At 49.8% G+C, this 13,649-nt stretch overlaps 1 protein-coding gene and 1 long non-coding RNA gene across 4 annotated transcripts in view; both read right to left on the bottom strand.

The window, feature by feature from the left end:
- Positions 1–1,736: 1,736 nt before the first annotated feature.
- Positions 1,737–6,952, bottom strand: LOC134859257 (uncharacterized). The gene is made up of 3 exons (XR_010165065.1): positions 6,855–6,952; positions 3,918–4,141; positions 1,737–1,755 (listed from the first exon to the last, which is right to left on the bottom strand). It is a non-coding gene; the product is annotated as an uncharacterized LOC134859257 (long non-coding RNA).
- Positions 6,953–10,672: 3,720 nt separating this feature from the next.
- The window catches only part of ncoa4 (nuclear receptor coactivator 4), an 8,354-nt gene continuing 5,377 nt past the window's right edge, over positions 10,673–13,649 (bottom strand). For all 3 annotated transcript variants that reach the window (XM_063874903.1, XM_063874904.1, XM_063874902.1), the window contains 7 exons: positions 13,259–13,367; positions 12,838–12,888; positions 12,670–12,756; positions 11,882–12,592; positions 11,548–11,727; positions 11,395–11,454; positions 10,673–11,319 (listed from right to left, as the gene is read on the bottom strand). In XM_063874903.1, the coding sequence (XP_063730973.1) occupies positions 11,314–11,319; positions 11,395–11,454; positions 11,548–11,727; positions 11,882–12,592; positions 12,670–12,756; positions 12,838–12,888; positions 13,259–13,367 (1,204 nt within the window). In that variant the 3' untranslated portion in view covers positions 10,673–11,313. The remainder of the gene's footprint in view (positions 11,320–11,394; positions 11,455–11,547; positions 11,728–11,881; positions 12,593–12,669; positions 12,757–12,837; positions 12,889–13,258; positions 13,368–13,649) is intronic.

Raw genomic sequence — 13,649 nt, 5'->3', positions numbered from 1 at the left:
TCATCTTTTCTCCCCGTCCCCTCTCTGTCTCCCGCTACCTCCCTCTCCCTTTAAATCTTCTCCCACCTTCCTCTCTGTCTCCCCTAACCTCCCCCTCACCTTCACCAGCCCTTTTCCCCTTGTCTCCCCTTTAAATTTTTTCCCCCCTAAATTTTTTCTCTCAACCTTCTCCCTCTGTCTTTCCCCCCAACTCGTTTCCTCACTCTTCCCCACTGCCTCCTCTCTTTTTCCCCCCCGCTCACCTTTTCTCAGCCCTTTTCTCTCTGTCTCCCAAAACCGTCTCCTCAACCCCTTCCCCCACCCCCCTTTTTTTATCTTTTTCCTGCTAACTTTGCTCTCCCCTCATCTTCTCCGCTTTTTCTCCTTCTCCCCAACTTTTCCTTCCCCCCCACTCTTTTCTTCCCCCCCATCTCTCTCGGGGCTCCCGCCTTTAAATGTTTTCCCCCACTCTTTCTCTCCCCCTTCCCCGTCTTTCCCCTAACCCCGCTCCCCACTCTTCTCCCCCTCCCCTCTCTTTCTCCCCCCCTAAATGTCTCTCCCCCCCACCTTTTTCCCTCCGGCCTTTTTTTGTCTGTCTTTCCCCCTAACTTTTCTCTTTTTTCTTATGTTTATCTCCCTTATCGCCCCACTCCTCTCAATTTTGGGCCCTTCTCACTTTGGGTACTTTACCTTGTTCCCGCGGGTAGACAATTTTAAAAGGGGGGGTGTTGATTTTTTTTGAGGCTCACAAATGGGAACCCCGGGTTTTTCCCACTTTCACAAAGACATTAACCCCTGGGTTCAAGGCCATCCTTCAGGTTTGGGGGGGGAATTTCCCTTATGAGGGTACTGTTTTATATAAATATTATATAATTTTTTATAATATAAAATAATATAATGGGGATTTTCTCTTACCCGGTGTTTTAGAGCTGCAGAAAGCCCCCCAACTCTTTCGCACTGCGGGCAGGCCCTAGAACTTGTCGCCCGGGCAAATTTTGGCGAGGGCCGCCTTCCTCCCGGGTTTTTTTTTTCTTTGGCCCCCACCCCTTTAGGGGGTTTGCAGGGGCCATGTTTGGGGCCCCGGGGGCCCCGTCTTTAGGGAGGGCCCTTTCCCCTTTTTTGGGGGTGGGCGGGGGCGCAAAACTTTGGGGCCTTTTGGGGGAACCCTTCCCGCAGATTTTGCCCGGGTGGATGCCCCTTCCCCGGGAAACCCCAGGGGGGGCTGCCCACTCCGGCCCCACAGCACCCAAAAAGGGAAGACTTTTTAAACAAAGCCTTCCCACCGAAACTCAAGGGGTTCAGGGCCTCAAAAAATTTTAAAAAATTTAAAAATTTATTAAGAGAATAAAAACTAAAGTTTAAAAAAAACAAAAACAATATAAAATAACCATATTAAAAAACTGAAAAAAAACTCATTTAAAAGAATACAATTTTTAAAGAGATTAAAAGAAGGGGAAATCGACCTGCTCCCGTGAAGCCAGGGCCCCAGTGGGGCAGGGGACCCCGCCCTTCCCGGGGGGGGCCCCTCCCTTTACGGGACCGCCCCCCCACCCTTCTGTGGGCTCTGGGGTCGGGACAACTGGAGGCCCTGGCTGTAAACTCTTCCCACGAACTGCAGCGGACTAAGCTTCCCCCCCTTCATCCTTTCCCCCCCTCCTCCTCCCCCCTCCTCCCAAACTGGGTACCCCCCGCCCCCTCCTCCGCGTTTTCCCCTCCTTTTTTCCCTCAGAGGGCCGCTTGTCTCCAACCCCCGCTCCTCACCTCGCATGGATAAACCTAAAAAAAACAAAATACTGTCAGCCTGCTCCAGTTTGGCCACAGAGGAAACCAGTAACATTATGGGACTGTTTGAATGAAGACTCAGATCATGTATGAAACATATAGAGTGGAGGAAATAAGTATCTGATCCCCTGCAGTGTAGTTAGTTTACCCACTTACAAAGAACTGAACAGTCTATACTTTTAATGGTAGGTTTATGTTCACAGTGAGAGACAGAATATCAGAAAAGAAATCCAGAAATGTAGATCAGAAATATATAAATGAATGTGCATGTAATGGTGGGACATCAGTATCTGATCCCAGAACAGGCCTCAGTAAGCCTTGATGGACAGCACAGAGGGCAGGTGCTTCTTGAAGTTGGTCTCCAGGTCTGCTCACATCTCAGGGGGAGTTTGGTCCTCTCCTCTCTGCAGATCCTCTCAAATCCTTCAGGTTTGGAGGCTGATGCTTGGCCACTGGAAGCTTCAGCTCCCTCCACAGAAGTTCTATGGGATGGAGGTCGGAGACTGGCTCGGCTCCTCCCTCACCTTAATGGGCTTCTTCTGTAGCCCCTCCTTAGTTGCCTTGGCTGTATGTTTTGGTCATTGTGGAGCTGGAAGACCTATCCATGTCCATGGTCAGTGTCCTGGCTGAAGGAAGGAGGTTATCAGCCGATATTCTGCGATACCTGGCCCCCTCCATCCTCCCCTCGATGCGGTGAACCGCCCTGTCCCCTTAGCAGAGGACCCCCCCCCAGAGCATCATGTCTCCACCTCCATGCTGGACGCTGGGGATGGAGTTCTTGGGTCATAGGCAGCATTTCTCTTCCTCCAAACACGACATGTGGAGTTGATCCCAAAGATCTTGATGGGTCTCCTCTGAGCTCCTCCCCTTCTCATCAGCCTCCTCTGGACCCTTCAGAGGATCCCTGGCAGACTTCAGACGGCCTGTACATGTGCCTTCTTCAGCAGGGGACCTTGAGGCGCTGCAGGATTTTAATCCATTACAGCGCAGTGTGTTACCAGTAGTGTTCTTGGGGACTGTGGTCCCAGCTGCCTTCAGATCATTAACCAGTCCCTCCTGCAGTTCTTGGCTGACCCCTCACCTTTCTCAGGATCATTGATGCCCCAAGAGGCCAGATCTTAGATGGTGGAGCCCCCGACCGAGGGCGATTGATGGTCATTTTGTGCTTCTCCCATCTTTTAATAATCAAACCAGGTGTCTCTCTCTCACCAGGCTGCTGCTGCTGGTCTTGTCTTCTATTCCAGTCTTGTGCTGGTCCACAATCTGGTCCCTGATGTCCTTAGACATTAGATCCACCATGATCACAGACCTGTCTCTGGTCCTCGATGAAGAGGTTGTTATCTGATGTATTGACTGTGGATAGGTGTCTTTTATCCAGGTGACATCAGGAGTACTTTCTTAAAGCCAGAGGATTTCTTTAACCGGTCCCTGGGAGCCAGAATCCTTGTTGGTTGCAGGGGGATCAGATACTTATTTCCCCCAATTAAACGCAAATCAATGTTCATCTTTTTAGTGTAAATTTCTGGATGTTTTTGTTGATATTCTGTCTCTCACTGTTCAAATAAACCTACCATAAAAATGACAGACTGTTCAGTTCTTTGTAAGTGGGTAAACTTACTAAATCAGCAGGGGATCAAAAACTTATTTCTAGGGCTGCCCCCGATTAGTCGGCGAAAAAAATATTTGTTGACTCATTTTTTATTAGCCATCTGCGTACTGCATGTGCTCTGACGCGTCAGCCGGAAACCCCCTCAGACTTCATTCAGAGCTGGGCCCGCTCTGTCCGTGCGGTGCGCTGTGACCCTCATGCACTTTCTACGTGTACAGTTTAATTTATATTTCATGTGAAGCACAACGTACCATGCTGTTATAATAAGGTTCTCTATCAGCCTCAGAAACTGGAACCGTTTTGGGAGAAGAAAACAAAATTTAGATAATGATTTTTTTTTCATTAATCAAAATAAATGGGATACTGAGACGATTAGTCGACTCGAAACATCTTTCGTCGAGGGCAGCCCTACTTATTTCCTCCACTGTATGTATGTTTATGGTCCGGGAACGGTTGTTTGGGACAGCTGGTTGGGGACTGGTGGTTGGGGACCGGTGGTTGGGGACTGGTGGATTAACATTGATCTGACCCTGGGTGCAGCTCTTACCTCCTCGTAGGGGGCGAAGAAGGCATCGTCGCTGAGTTCGGGGGGGTCGTCGGGGTCCCTCTTCACGCAGGAGATGGTGAAGCGTGACCCGACCTCCGCCCACTTCACCACGTACTCAATGGGCTGCGTGTCCAGCTCCACCGTGATGAAGTCGGCGCCCAGAGCGTCCTCCGACACCGTCAGCTCTGTCTCCGAGTCCTCCATGCTGGGGAGCAGCTACAGCCCTGGGGGGGGACATGAGTTAGCAATTTTCATTATTACAGCGTTCTGATGAGTCATTCATCACTACGGGACCAGGCAGAGAGGGAGGAGAGAGGACTCTTTAAAGGTCTCCTATTATGATCTTTTATGGCATATATTATAGGTCTCAGATATATATAAAAACATGTCTCTGACGTCTTTTGCTCAAAATACAAAACAGATCATGCATTTTTGCATGTCCACTATCTCTGTGTATGTGGGATTAGCTGAAGCTGGCCACGCCCCTTTGGAGCACAGCTCTGTCTGAAGAGAGGAGTTTCTGACGGAGAGACTCAGCTAAACGCTGCCGTGATTGAACCCCATATGATGTTCCAAACCACATCCAGCATTATTTCTGAAACACTTCTCAGAGTTCAGCTCTAGAACAGAGACATTACACAACCACTCTCAGTCCCTCCTGCAGACATCCTGCTCAGACACACAGAGCTGCTGCGGAGGGGATTCAGCTCCCGGCTGTATATTGTGGACGATAGGTTGGGACGTGTCACGTGGGGGGGACGTTGCCAGGAGTTCAATGTAAAGCCAGCCCACATTTCGGTTATGACATCATGACCGAAGCAAATCACCATATCACCAGCATACACCTGAACATCAGCAGGAGAGGACTCTTTAAAGTAGAGACTCTACATACTGATATACACCTGAACATCAGCAGGAGAGGACTCTTTAAAGTAGAGACACTACATACTGATATACACCTGAACATCAGCAGGAGAGGACTCTTTAAAGTAGAGACACTACATACTGATATACACCTGAACATCAGCAGGAGAGGACTCTTTAAAGTAGAGACACTACATACTGATATACACCTGAACATCAGCAGGAGAGGACTCTTTAAAGTAGAGACTCTACATACTGATGTACACCTGAACATCAGCAGGAGAGGACTCTTTAAAGTAGAGACTCTACATACTGATATACACCTGAACATCAGCAGGAGAGGACTCTTTAAAGTAGAGACGCTACATACTGATATACACCTGAACATCAGCAGGAGAGGACTCTTTAAAGTAGAGACTCTACATACTGATATACACCTGAACATCAGCAGGAGAGGACTCTTTAAAGTAGAGACACTACATACTGATATACACCTGAACATCAGCAGGAGAGGACTCTTTAAAGTAGAGACTCTACATACTGATGTACACCTGAACATCAGCAGGAGAGGACTCTTTAAAGTAGAGACTCTACATACTGATATACACCTGAACATCAGCAGGAGAGGACTCTTTAAAGTAGAGACGCTACATACTGATATACACCTGAACATCAGCAGGAGAGGACTCTTTAAAGTAGAGACACTACATACTGATATACACCTGAACATCAGCAGGAGAGGACTCTTTAAAGTAGAGACACTACATACTGATATACACCTGAACATCAGCAGGAGAGGACTCTTTAAAGTAGAGACTCTACATACTGATATACACCTGAACATCAGCAGGAGAGGACTCTTTAAAGTAGAGACTCTACATACTGATATACACCTGAACATCATCAGGAGAGGACTCTTTAAAGTAGAGACGCTATACACCTGAACATCAGCAGGAGAGGACTCTTTAAAGTAGAGACACTACATACTGATATACACCTGAACAACAGCAGGAGAGGACTCTTTAAAGTAGAGACTACATACTGATATACACCTGAACATCAGCAGGAGAGGACTCTTTAAAGTAGAGACACTACATACTGATATACACCTGAACATCAGCAGGAGAGGACTCTTTAAAGTAGAGACTCTACATACTGATATACACCTGAACATCAGCAGGAGAGGACTCTTTAAAGTAGAGACTCTACATACTGATGTACACCTGAACATCAGCAGGAGAGGACTCTTTAAAGTAGAGACGCTACATAGATCTGATCATAGATCTGACCATAGAGTTGCTGATAGAGAACTGCTACTGATCGTAGAGCTGCTGATCATAGATCTGACCATAGAGCTGCTGATAGAGAACTGCTACTGATCGTAGAGCTGCTGATCATAGATCTGACCATAGAGCTGCTGATCATAGAGCTGCTGATCATGGATCTGCTGATAGAGAACTGCTAATGATCATAGAGCTGATATAACACATGAAGAGGCTGCTCTGCGACAATCACCGCCGCCGCCAGACTCCGCTTCCAAATCTGTGGGTTGAACGTGACAGAGCGGCGGCGCGGCAGTTCTCTGCGCGTTCAGAGAGGTTCTCTGCTGCGCCGCCTCTGTGCTCTGTGAGGCGGTGGGTTCGCGGTGGGTAAACCACGCAGCGACTGATTCACATTAATATCAGTCATCTCAACAACAGAGACAGATGTTCTCCTCTGTTCTCCCACTGCCGCTCTCTGCCGCTCCCTGCCGCCTCTCATCCCGTGCAGGGCGGCTACAGGAGCCCCTCCATCACTAAAGCATCCCCCGTGTCTCCTTCAGGGTTGGGTATTAACCGGTTACGGCACCGGACGGATTCGAACATCCCGTTTATTTATTTTAACAGTTTTTAATCTTTACAGAAGCCTCTCCTCTCCGCGCGCAGAGCGGGTTTACAGAACTACTTTCTGAGCGGTGATGCGGCTCAGCTGTCAGAATGAGAGAGAAACAGTAAAGCTACCGGGGGCTATTAACGGAGGGCTATTAACGGAGGGTTTCCGGGGTTATAACCGTGATCTAACGGGGTTACTCACCGGGCTCTCGGCGGAGGAACATAAACGGTAAACCGGGACCGGATCACAATAAACAGGAAGCAGCGGACGGGGACACAAAGCATTGTGGGAAAGATTAAATGGATGCAAAGAACGGAAGTATGGAGGACTGCCCTTCAAAATAAAACCCTTCAAAATAAAAGGAGCAGGAGGAATAAGAGGAACAGGAGGAACAGGAGGACAAAGAGGAGGAGGAAAAGGAAGAGGAGGAGGAGCTGGAGGAAGAGGAGGAGAAGGAAGAGGAGAGGAGGAGGAGGAGAGAGGAGGAGGAGGAGAGGGAAGAGGAAGAAAAGGAGCAGGAGGAATAGGAGGAGAAAGAGGAGAAGGAAGAGGAAGAGGAGGAAGAGGAGGAGGAGGAGAAAGAGAAAGAGGAGGAGGGTGAGGAACAGGAGGAGGAAGAGGAGGAGAAACAGAAAGAGGAGGAGGAAGAGGAGCAGGAGGAATAGGAGGAGGAGAAAGAGGAAGAGGAAGAGGAGTAGAAGGAAGAGGAGAGGAGGAGGAGGGGGAGGAGGAGGAAGAAAAGGAGCAGGAGGAATAGGAGGAGGAGAAAGAGGAGGAGGAAGAGGAAGAGGAGGAGGAGGATGAGGAGGAGAAAGAGGAGGAGGATGAGGAGGAGGAAGAGGAGCAGGAGGAAGAGGAGGAGGAAGAAAAGGAACAGGAGGAGGAGAAAGAGGAGGAGAAAGAGGGGTCGGGAGGAGGAGAAAGAGGAGGAGAGGAGGAGGACGACATCTCTCAGTATTAACGTTTTTAACCCTTTGCGTCAAAGGACACACACACTTCATGTTGAGGAACACTCACGTTAGAGGGTCGGTGCCGCTGCTCCGGTTCTCCTCTCTCCGGCTCTCCCCTCTCTCTCTCCTCCGGCTCTCCTCTCTCTCTCCTCCGGTTCTCCTCTTTCTTCCCCTCTGGTTCTCCCGGTGTCTCTGCCGCTCTTCGTTCTCACGGCCGGAGAGAAGCGGCAGTCAGGCGGCAGCACCGCAGCTGCAGCGCGCCGCTGACCCAGCAGAGTGAAGGGGACGCGGCAGCGTTTACGGGGACGCGGCAGCGCTAACGGAGACCCGTCAGGCGGTGGAGCGTCGAACGTTCTCTGTTGTGATTGGCTGATGTAGGGCGCAGCCTGATCGGAGCATTGAATCTGATTGGCTGGCAGCCTGAGATCCAAAAACCCTGCCGCCAAGTGTCGCGAAGTGTCGTGAAGCTTCATAACGTTCATAATTGGTGATTACTGGATTAAAGCGTTCATCTGCTGAACATATGACGTCACTTATATGTATGAACGGCAACAATAACGTCACATCTACACACTCCACCAGTGTTCGAACTATGCCGAGATTTTCGGGGGGTCCCATTTTTCTCTCGGGGGGGGGGGGGGGGGGGGGGTGCGCTTGCTCTTGCGCTTGACCCAGAGCGCGGATCTCGAAAACACTATTTTAGAGACCCCCCAACATTTCCCAAATCATGTTTTCGGGGGGTCTCGTGTCAGTTTCAGGGGGTCTCGGATCCCCCGAGTCCCCCCGTTGTTCGGACACTGCACTCCACTCACAAACAGCTCACAGTCCTCTGGCAGTCTGAGTGGAACCAGTTAAACACCTGAATTTATTCTGGGACTAAATTAAAATACATTATTTATTTATAATAATACAGACAGCAGATTAGGATTAAGATCGTTTTAATTATGTTTTAACATTTAGATTTATAAAATAAACAAATATATTTATTTATTCTGAAGGGGCACTGCAGTGCACATGCGTCACCAGCAGGGGGCGCTGCTCACTGCAATACAGGTTAGGAGATATACAATAATATTACAATTATTTAATAAAAATAAACACTATCATATAAATACAATCTTTTCCTTCATCCTGGTTCATTTATCATATGAAGGGGACTCGGTTCATGTTGATCGGACCAGATAGGGAGGTGGACTGGTACCTGGAGAGGTGCTAGTCCACTGAAACCCCAACCGCTCTGGGTGCTGGGGGACTGGCATTCACTCCCAGAAATATAAAGCAGAAGTACAGATCAAATAAATAATGTCCTGACAGGGTCCTCTAACACGGGGGGGGGGGGGGGGTCTCTGGGGGTTACTTGTGGCTGTGAAGGTCCAGCGGGAACCAGAACCTTTTGATATTCAGCCGCTCTGCAGCTCAGTCTGATAAACCACATACAGATCTGTGACCTCTGACCCCTAGGTTAGTCCACACAGCTGTGTGTACTTCAGGGTCATCAGGCTCACACAGCTGTGTGTACTTCAGGGTCATCAGGCTCACACAGCTGTGTGTACTTCAGGGTCATCAGGCTCACACAGCTGTGTGTACTTCAGGGTCATCAGGCTCACAGCTGTGTGTACTTCAGGGTCATCAGGCTCACAGCTGTGTGTACTCCTCCATCGTCAGCTGCATCACAGATGACAACCCTGGTCGAGATCTTCGTAGGCTGGTGTGACAACAACCACCTCCAGCTCAACATCAGCAAGACTAAGGAGATGGAGGTGGTTTTCAGGCGGAGCACAAAGAGGTCTCTTACCCCCATCACCCTCAGGGGGGAGGAGGTGGAGCCGGTGAACTCCTACAAGTTCCTGGGAGTGCACCTGAACAATAAACTGGACTGGAGAGACAACACTGATGCTCTCTGCAGGAAGGGACAGAGCAAGCTGTTCCTCCTGAGGGGGCTCAGGTCCTTCAGCGTGTGCACGAGGCTGCTGCAGACACTCTACCAGTCTGTGGGGGCCAGTGTGCTCTTCTTTGCCATGGTGTGCTGGGGGGGAAACACCAACCAAAGGGATGCTGACAGGCAGAACAAGCTGGTGAGGAAGGCTAGCTCTAGTTGGAGTTAAACTGGACAATCTGGAGGAGGTGGCTGAGGGGAGGACGAGGAGGACACTGGACAGTATCCTGGATAACCCCTCCCCCCCTCCATGCAGAGCTAGTGAAGATGAGGAGTACGTTCAGCCACAGACTCCTCCCACAGCACTAACAGCTGGGGAACTCCTCTGTGCCTGTAGCCATCAGACTGCACACCAAGGGGTTCACCATGAGACCCCCTGACAGTAACCGGACTGCACTCCAAGGGGTTCACCATGAGACCCCCTGACAGTAACCGGACTGCACACCAAGGGGTTCACCATGAGACCCCCTGACAGTAACCGGGCTGCACACCAAGGGGTTCACCATGAGACCCACTGACAGTAACCGGACTGCACACCAAGGGGTTCACCATGAGACCCCCTGACAGTAAACGGACTGCACACCAAGGGGTTCACCATGAGACCCCCTGACAGTAACCGGACTGCACACCAAGCTGCTCTCTGCACAGAGACTTTTACCCTTTTCAATCAAAGTCAATATATTTAACAATCCGGATACAAAATGTATGTTCACTGAAGTCCTTAATTCCGTTTTTTTTGATCGAACAGATACTTACCTGTACATCATTTTATTTTAGTTTCATTATCCTGTGTGAACCAAACTGTCCTCTTTTTCACTCTTATTCTGTTGCTGCTTTTACTACAGAATTTCCCCACAGGGATAAATAAAGGTACATCTTATCTTACTTCAGGGTCATCAGGACCACACAGCTGTGTGTACTTCAGAGTCTTCAGTTCTCCTATACCACAGAGCTGATGATGTCATAGTGATGTCACAGCAGCCTATCAGGGTGTAGTTTTATTCAAACTGAACTTTGGATGAGTTCAGATGAGATCAAAAGGGTTTTAATTGGTGTCATAACCTGTTAAACGTTCAAAATAAAACCCCTTCGGTTGAAGTCAAACTGACACATTGATGAGGCCACAGACACAGTGATGATGTCATGATTTATTTATACTGTAGATAATCACAGCAGGAAGAGTACTGATGACATCACAGCTCTGTATGTCAGAAAGCCCCACCCCCCACCGTCAATAAAAGCACCAATCACTGTTGACTGCAGAGTCATGTGACCAGTGAGACTGCAGGCTGCTTCCCCCAGAGCCATGCTGGGAAACTGAGTTCAGAGCTAAGGCCAGGAGCTTTTAATCTGAAAGAACTCCTGCTGGTTTCCTCAGTGTTTAAAACACACCCTGCTGGGGGAGGGGACAGAGATATAAAGTAGGTGTAGAGGCAGCCTGCAGTCATACAAGTAGATCTGCAGCCTGACAGGAAACAGATTCAGTTACATGAAATCATAAAAACAGATTAAAATCAGATGTTTAAAATAAATCCCATAAATCCTACTTTATATATCATTATAGCCACGCCGACTTTATATACTCCCCCAATCAAAACTCCCCCCCCAGATGAAGCATTGTTTACAAATCAACAGAGAAGAATAACTGAGCATTAAACAACAACCACTGAGGTGATTACATGGGCCGCTGCTGGATCCTGATTGGAGGAGAGCGTGGTGATGTCACAGGAAGGCTGATCAGCGAGGAGGAGGAGGAGGAGGAGGAGGCACGGCGTCACATCTGAGGAGACAGAGACTCCATCTTTATATACCGTGCATAAACGGGGGGGGGGGGTCACTGAGCGAAGAGACTCACCTGCAGCCACTGCTGAGCGTCTGACCCCAGCTTCATACAGGAGAACAGCTCACACACCGCCTGAAACACACACACACACACACACACACACACAGTCAGTACAATTACAAAATGTTTTTCAAAATAAAAGTATACAATACACATCTCTCACACCTGAGCCTGGCTCCTCTTCCTCAGCAGCCACTTGTCCTCCTCTTGGGGGGCTGGGGGGGAGTAGTGCTGCACCCACCGCTCCGGGTCCAGAGGGAGGAGGAAGGGGGAGGATGAGGAGGAGGTGTTCTCTTCCTGCAGAGTCCTGAGGGGGTGCAGCCATGCCTGCAGGATGGCCTGCACCTGAGGAGACAGTCACCAGGTACACACAAGCTCTTATTTAGAAAATGACCCCTTTTTTAAATAAATATATTTTTTATTTTAAATATTTTCATATATAACTTGTGTTTCGTGGCAGAACACAGATAATAATAATAATAATGATAATGTAGCTCACCTTCTGCTCCTGCTGCTGGAGGCGCAGGGGAGGCGGAGCCTTCTTCTCGGTGGGCGGAGCCTCCTTTTCACTGGGTGTGGTCTCTTTCTCACTGGGTGTGGTTTTAAGGGCCTGCTTGTTAGTGGGCGGGACCCGCTCGTTAGTGGGCGGGACCTTCTTGCCGTTCTTGTCTCGTCCGTCCTGCATCAGCAGCCATTGGCTCAGCGCCGGCCCCCCACAGTTCTCCTCACAGACACAGGAGGAGAAGGAGACGCAGACCTCGTTAGCTCTGCAGGAGGACTGCAGCGGCACCTTCTGCAGCCACGCCTCCAGAGAGGGGGGGGGCAATGCGGCAGGGGAGGGGGTGGTCTTCAGGCACTTGAGCTGCCCCAGGTTCTCGATCTCAAAGGGGAGACTGGAGGTCTGGCAGCAGGAGGTGCAGTCAGCAGGGGGGTGGCTGGACTCCTGCAGCCAATCAGAGGGCTTCCAGTCCCCTTCCTGGAACGGCTTCAACACGGAACGCCAACGCTCGCCCTCTGAGGCGACCTGCATGGGGGGGGAGGTGGGGGTGATGAGCCAGCCGCTCAGCTCCTCCTCGTCCTCCTCCCTGCTGAGCTCTGATTGGTCGACATCCTCAATGCAGAAGGAGGAGCAACTGCTGTCAGAGCACTGCCTCTGTAGGAGCCACGCCTCCAACCCCCGCAGGAAGTCAGGGGGGGCGGGACAGGAAGTCTGACACACACACAGGAAGTTGTAATTACAGGGTTTAATCATGAGGGGAAATATGAAAGTCTTTCACTGAGTCTCACCGGGGTCTCACTGCCAGACATCAGCCAATCCTGAGGCTCCCTGCTGGACAGACAGCCAATAGGAGCGCTGCTCTCTCTCTCCACTTTCTGAAACACACACACGCACACACCTGTCAGCACTCGTGTGGATGCTCCTCACTGACTATGTGTATTGGTTAATAAGCCCACCTGCTTCTTGGCATTGATTGAAACACTCTGAGAGAGCACACCCTGCCCCACCTGAGGACAGGAAGAATAGGAAACAGCTGATCAGTGTGTGTTTGTTTTCTTCTGATATGAGAACACAGTGACATCACTCTGGAACACTTGCGCTCCTATTGGCTAGCGCTCCAACACAAGTGTACACGATAAGCTAAGGCGCAGAGCATCTCTAAGCGGTTGACCAATTACAACAGAGCCGACCAGCTAACCAATCAGAGCAGACTGGGCTCTGGTTTCAGAGGGTGAAAAGAGTGTGTGTGTGTGTGTGTGTGTGTGTGTGTGTGTGTGTGTGTGTGTGTGTGTGTGTGTCTCTGTCTGTCTGTGTGTCTGTGTGTGTGTGTGTGTGTGAGAGTGAGTGAGTGAGTGAGTGTGTGTGTGAGTGAGTTACCTGAGCAGACACACAGCCGAAGGAGGTGATGGCGCTCCTTAGAGAGTGTGTGTCGGCTGTGAAGAAGAGCTCTGGGCTTTCCTCTGGTGTCAGACTGAGAGAAGACAACCTGCAGTGGACGGGAAACAAACACCCCCATCATCAGAGAGTGTGTGGTCACCTGAGGGTTGTTTGTCTCAGACAGAGACACATGATGATGTCAACAATGATTAACTTTTAAAGAGACTGCGGTTCATTACTGATGGTAAATATAACCCTGATGCTGTGTGTGTGTGTGAGTGAGAGAGTGAGTGAGTGAGTGAGTGAGTGAGTGAGTGAGTGAGTGAGTGAGTGAGTGAGTGAGTGAGTGAGTGAGTGAGTGAGTGAGTGAGAGCAAGAGAGAGATAGTGAG

The sequence above is a fragment of the Eleginops maclovinus genome, chromosome 22 (genome assembly GCF_036324505.1).
Source record: "Eleginops maclovinus isolate JMC-PN-2008 ecotype Puerto Natales chromosome 22, JC_Emac_rtc_rv5, whole genome shotgun sequence".
NCBI lineage: Eukaryota > Metazoa > Chordata > Actinopteri > Perciformes > Eleginopidae > Eleginops > Eleginops maclovinus.
This window is presented reverse-complemented; position numbering and strand designations above follow the sequence as displayed.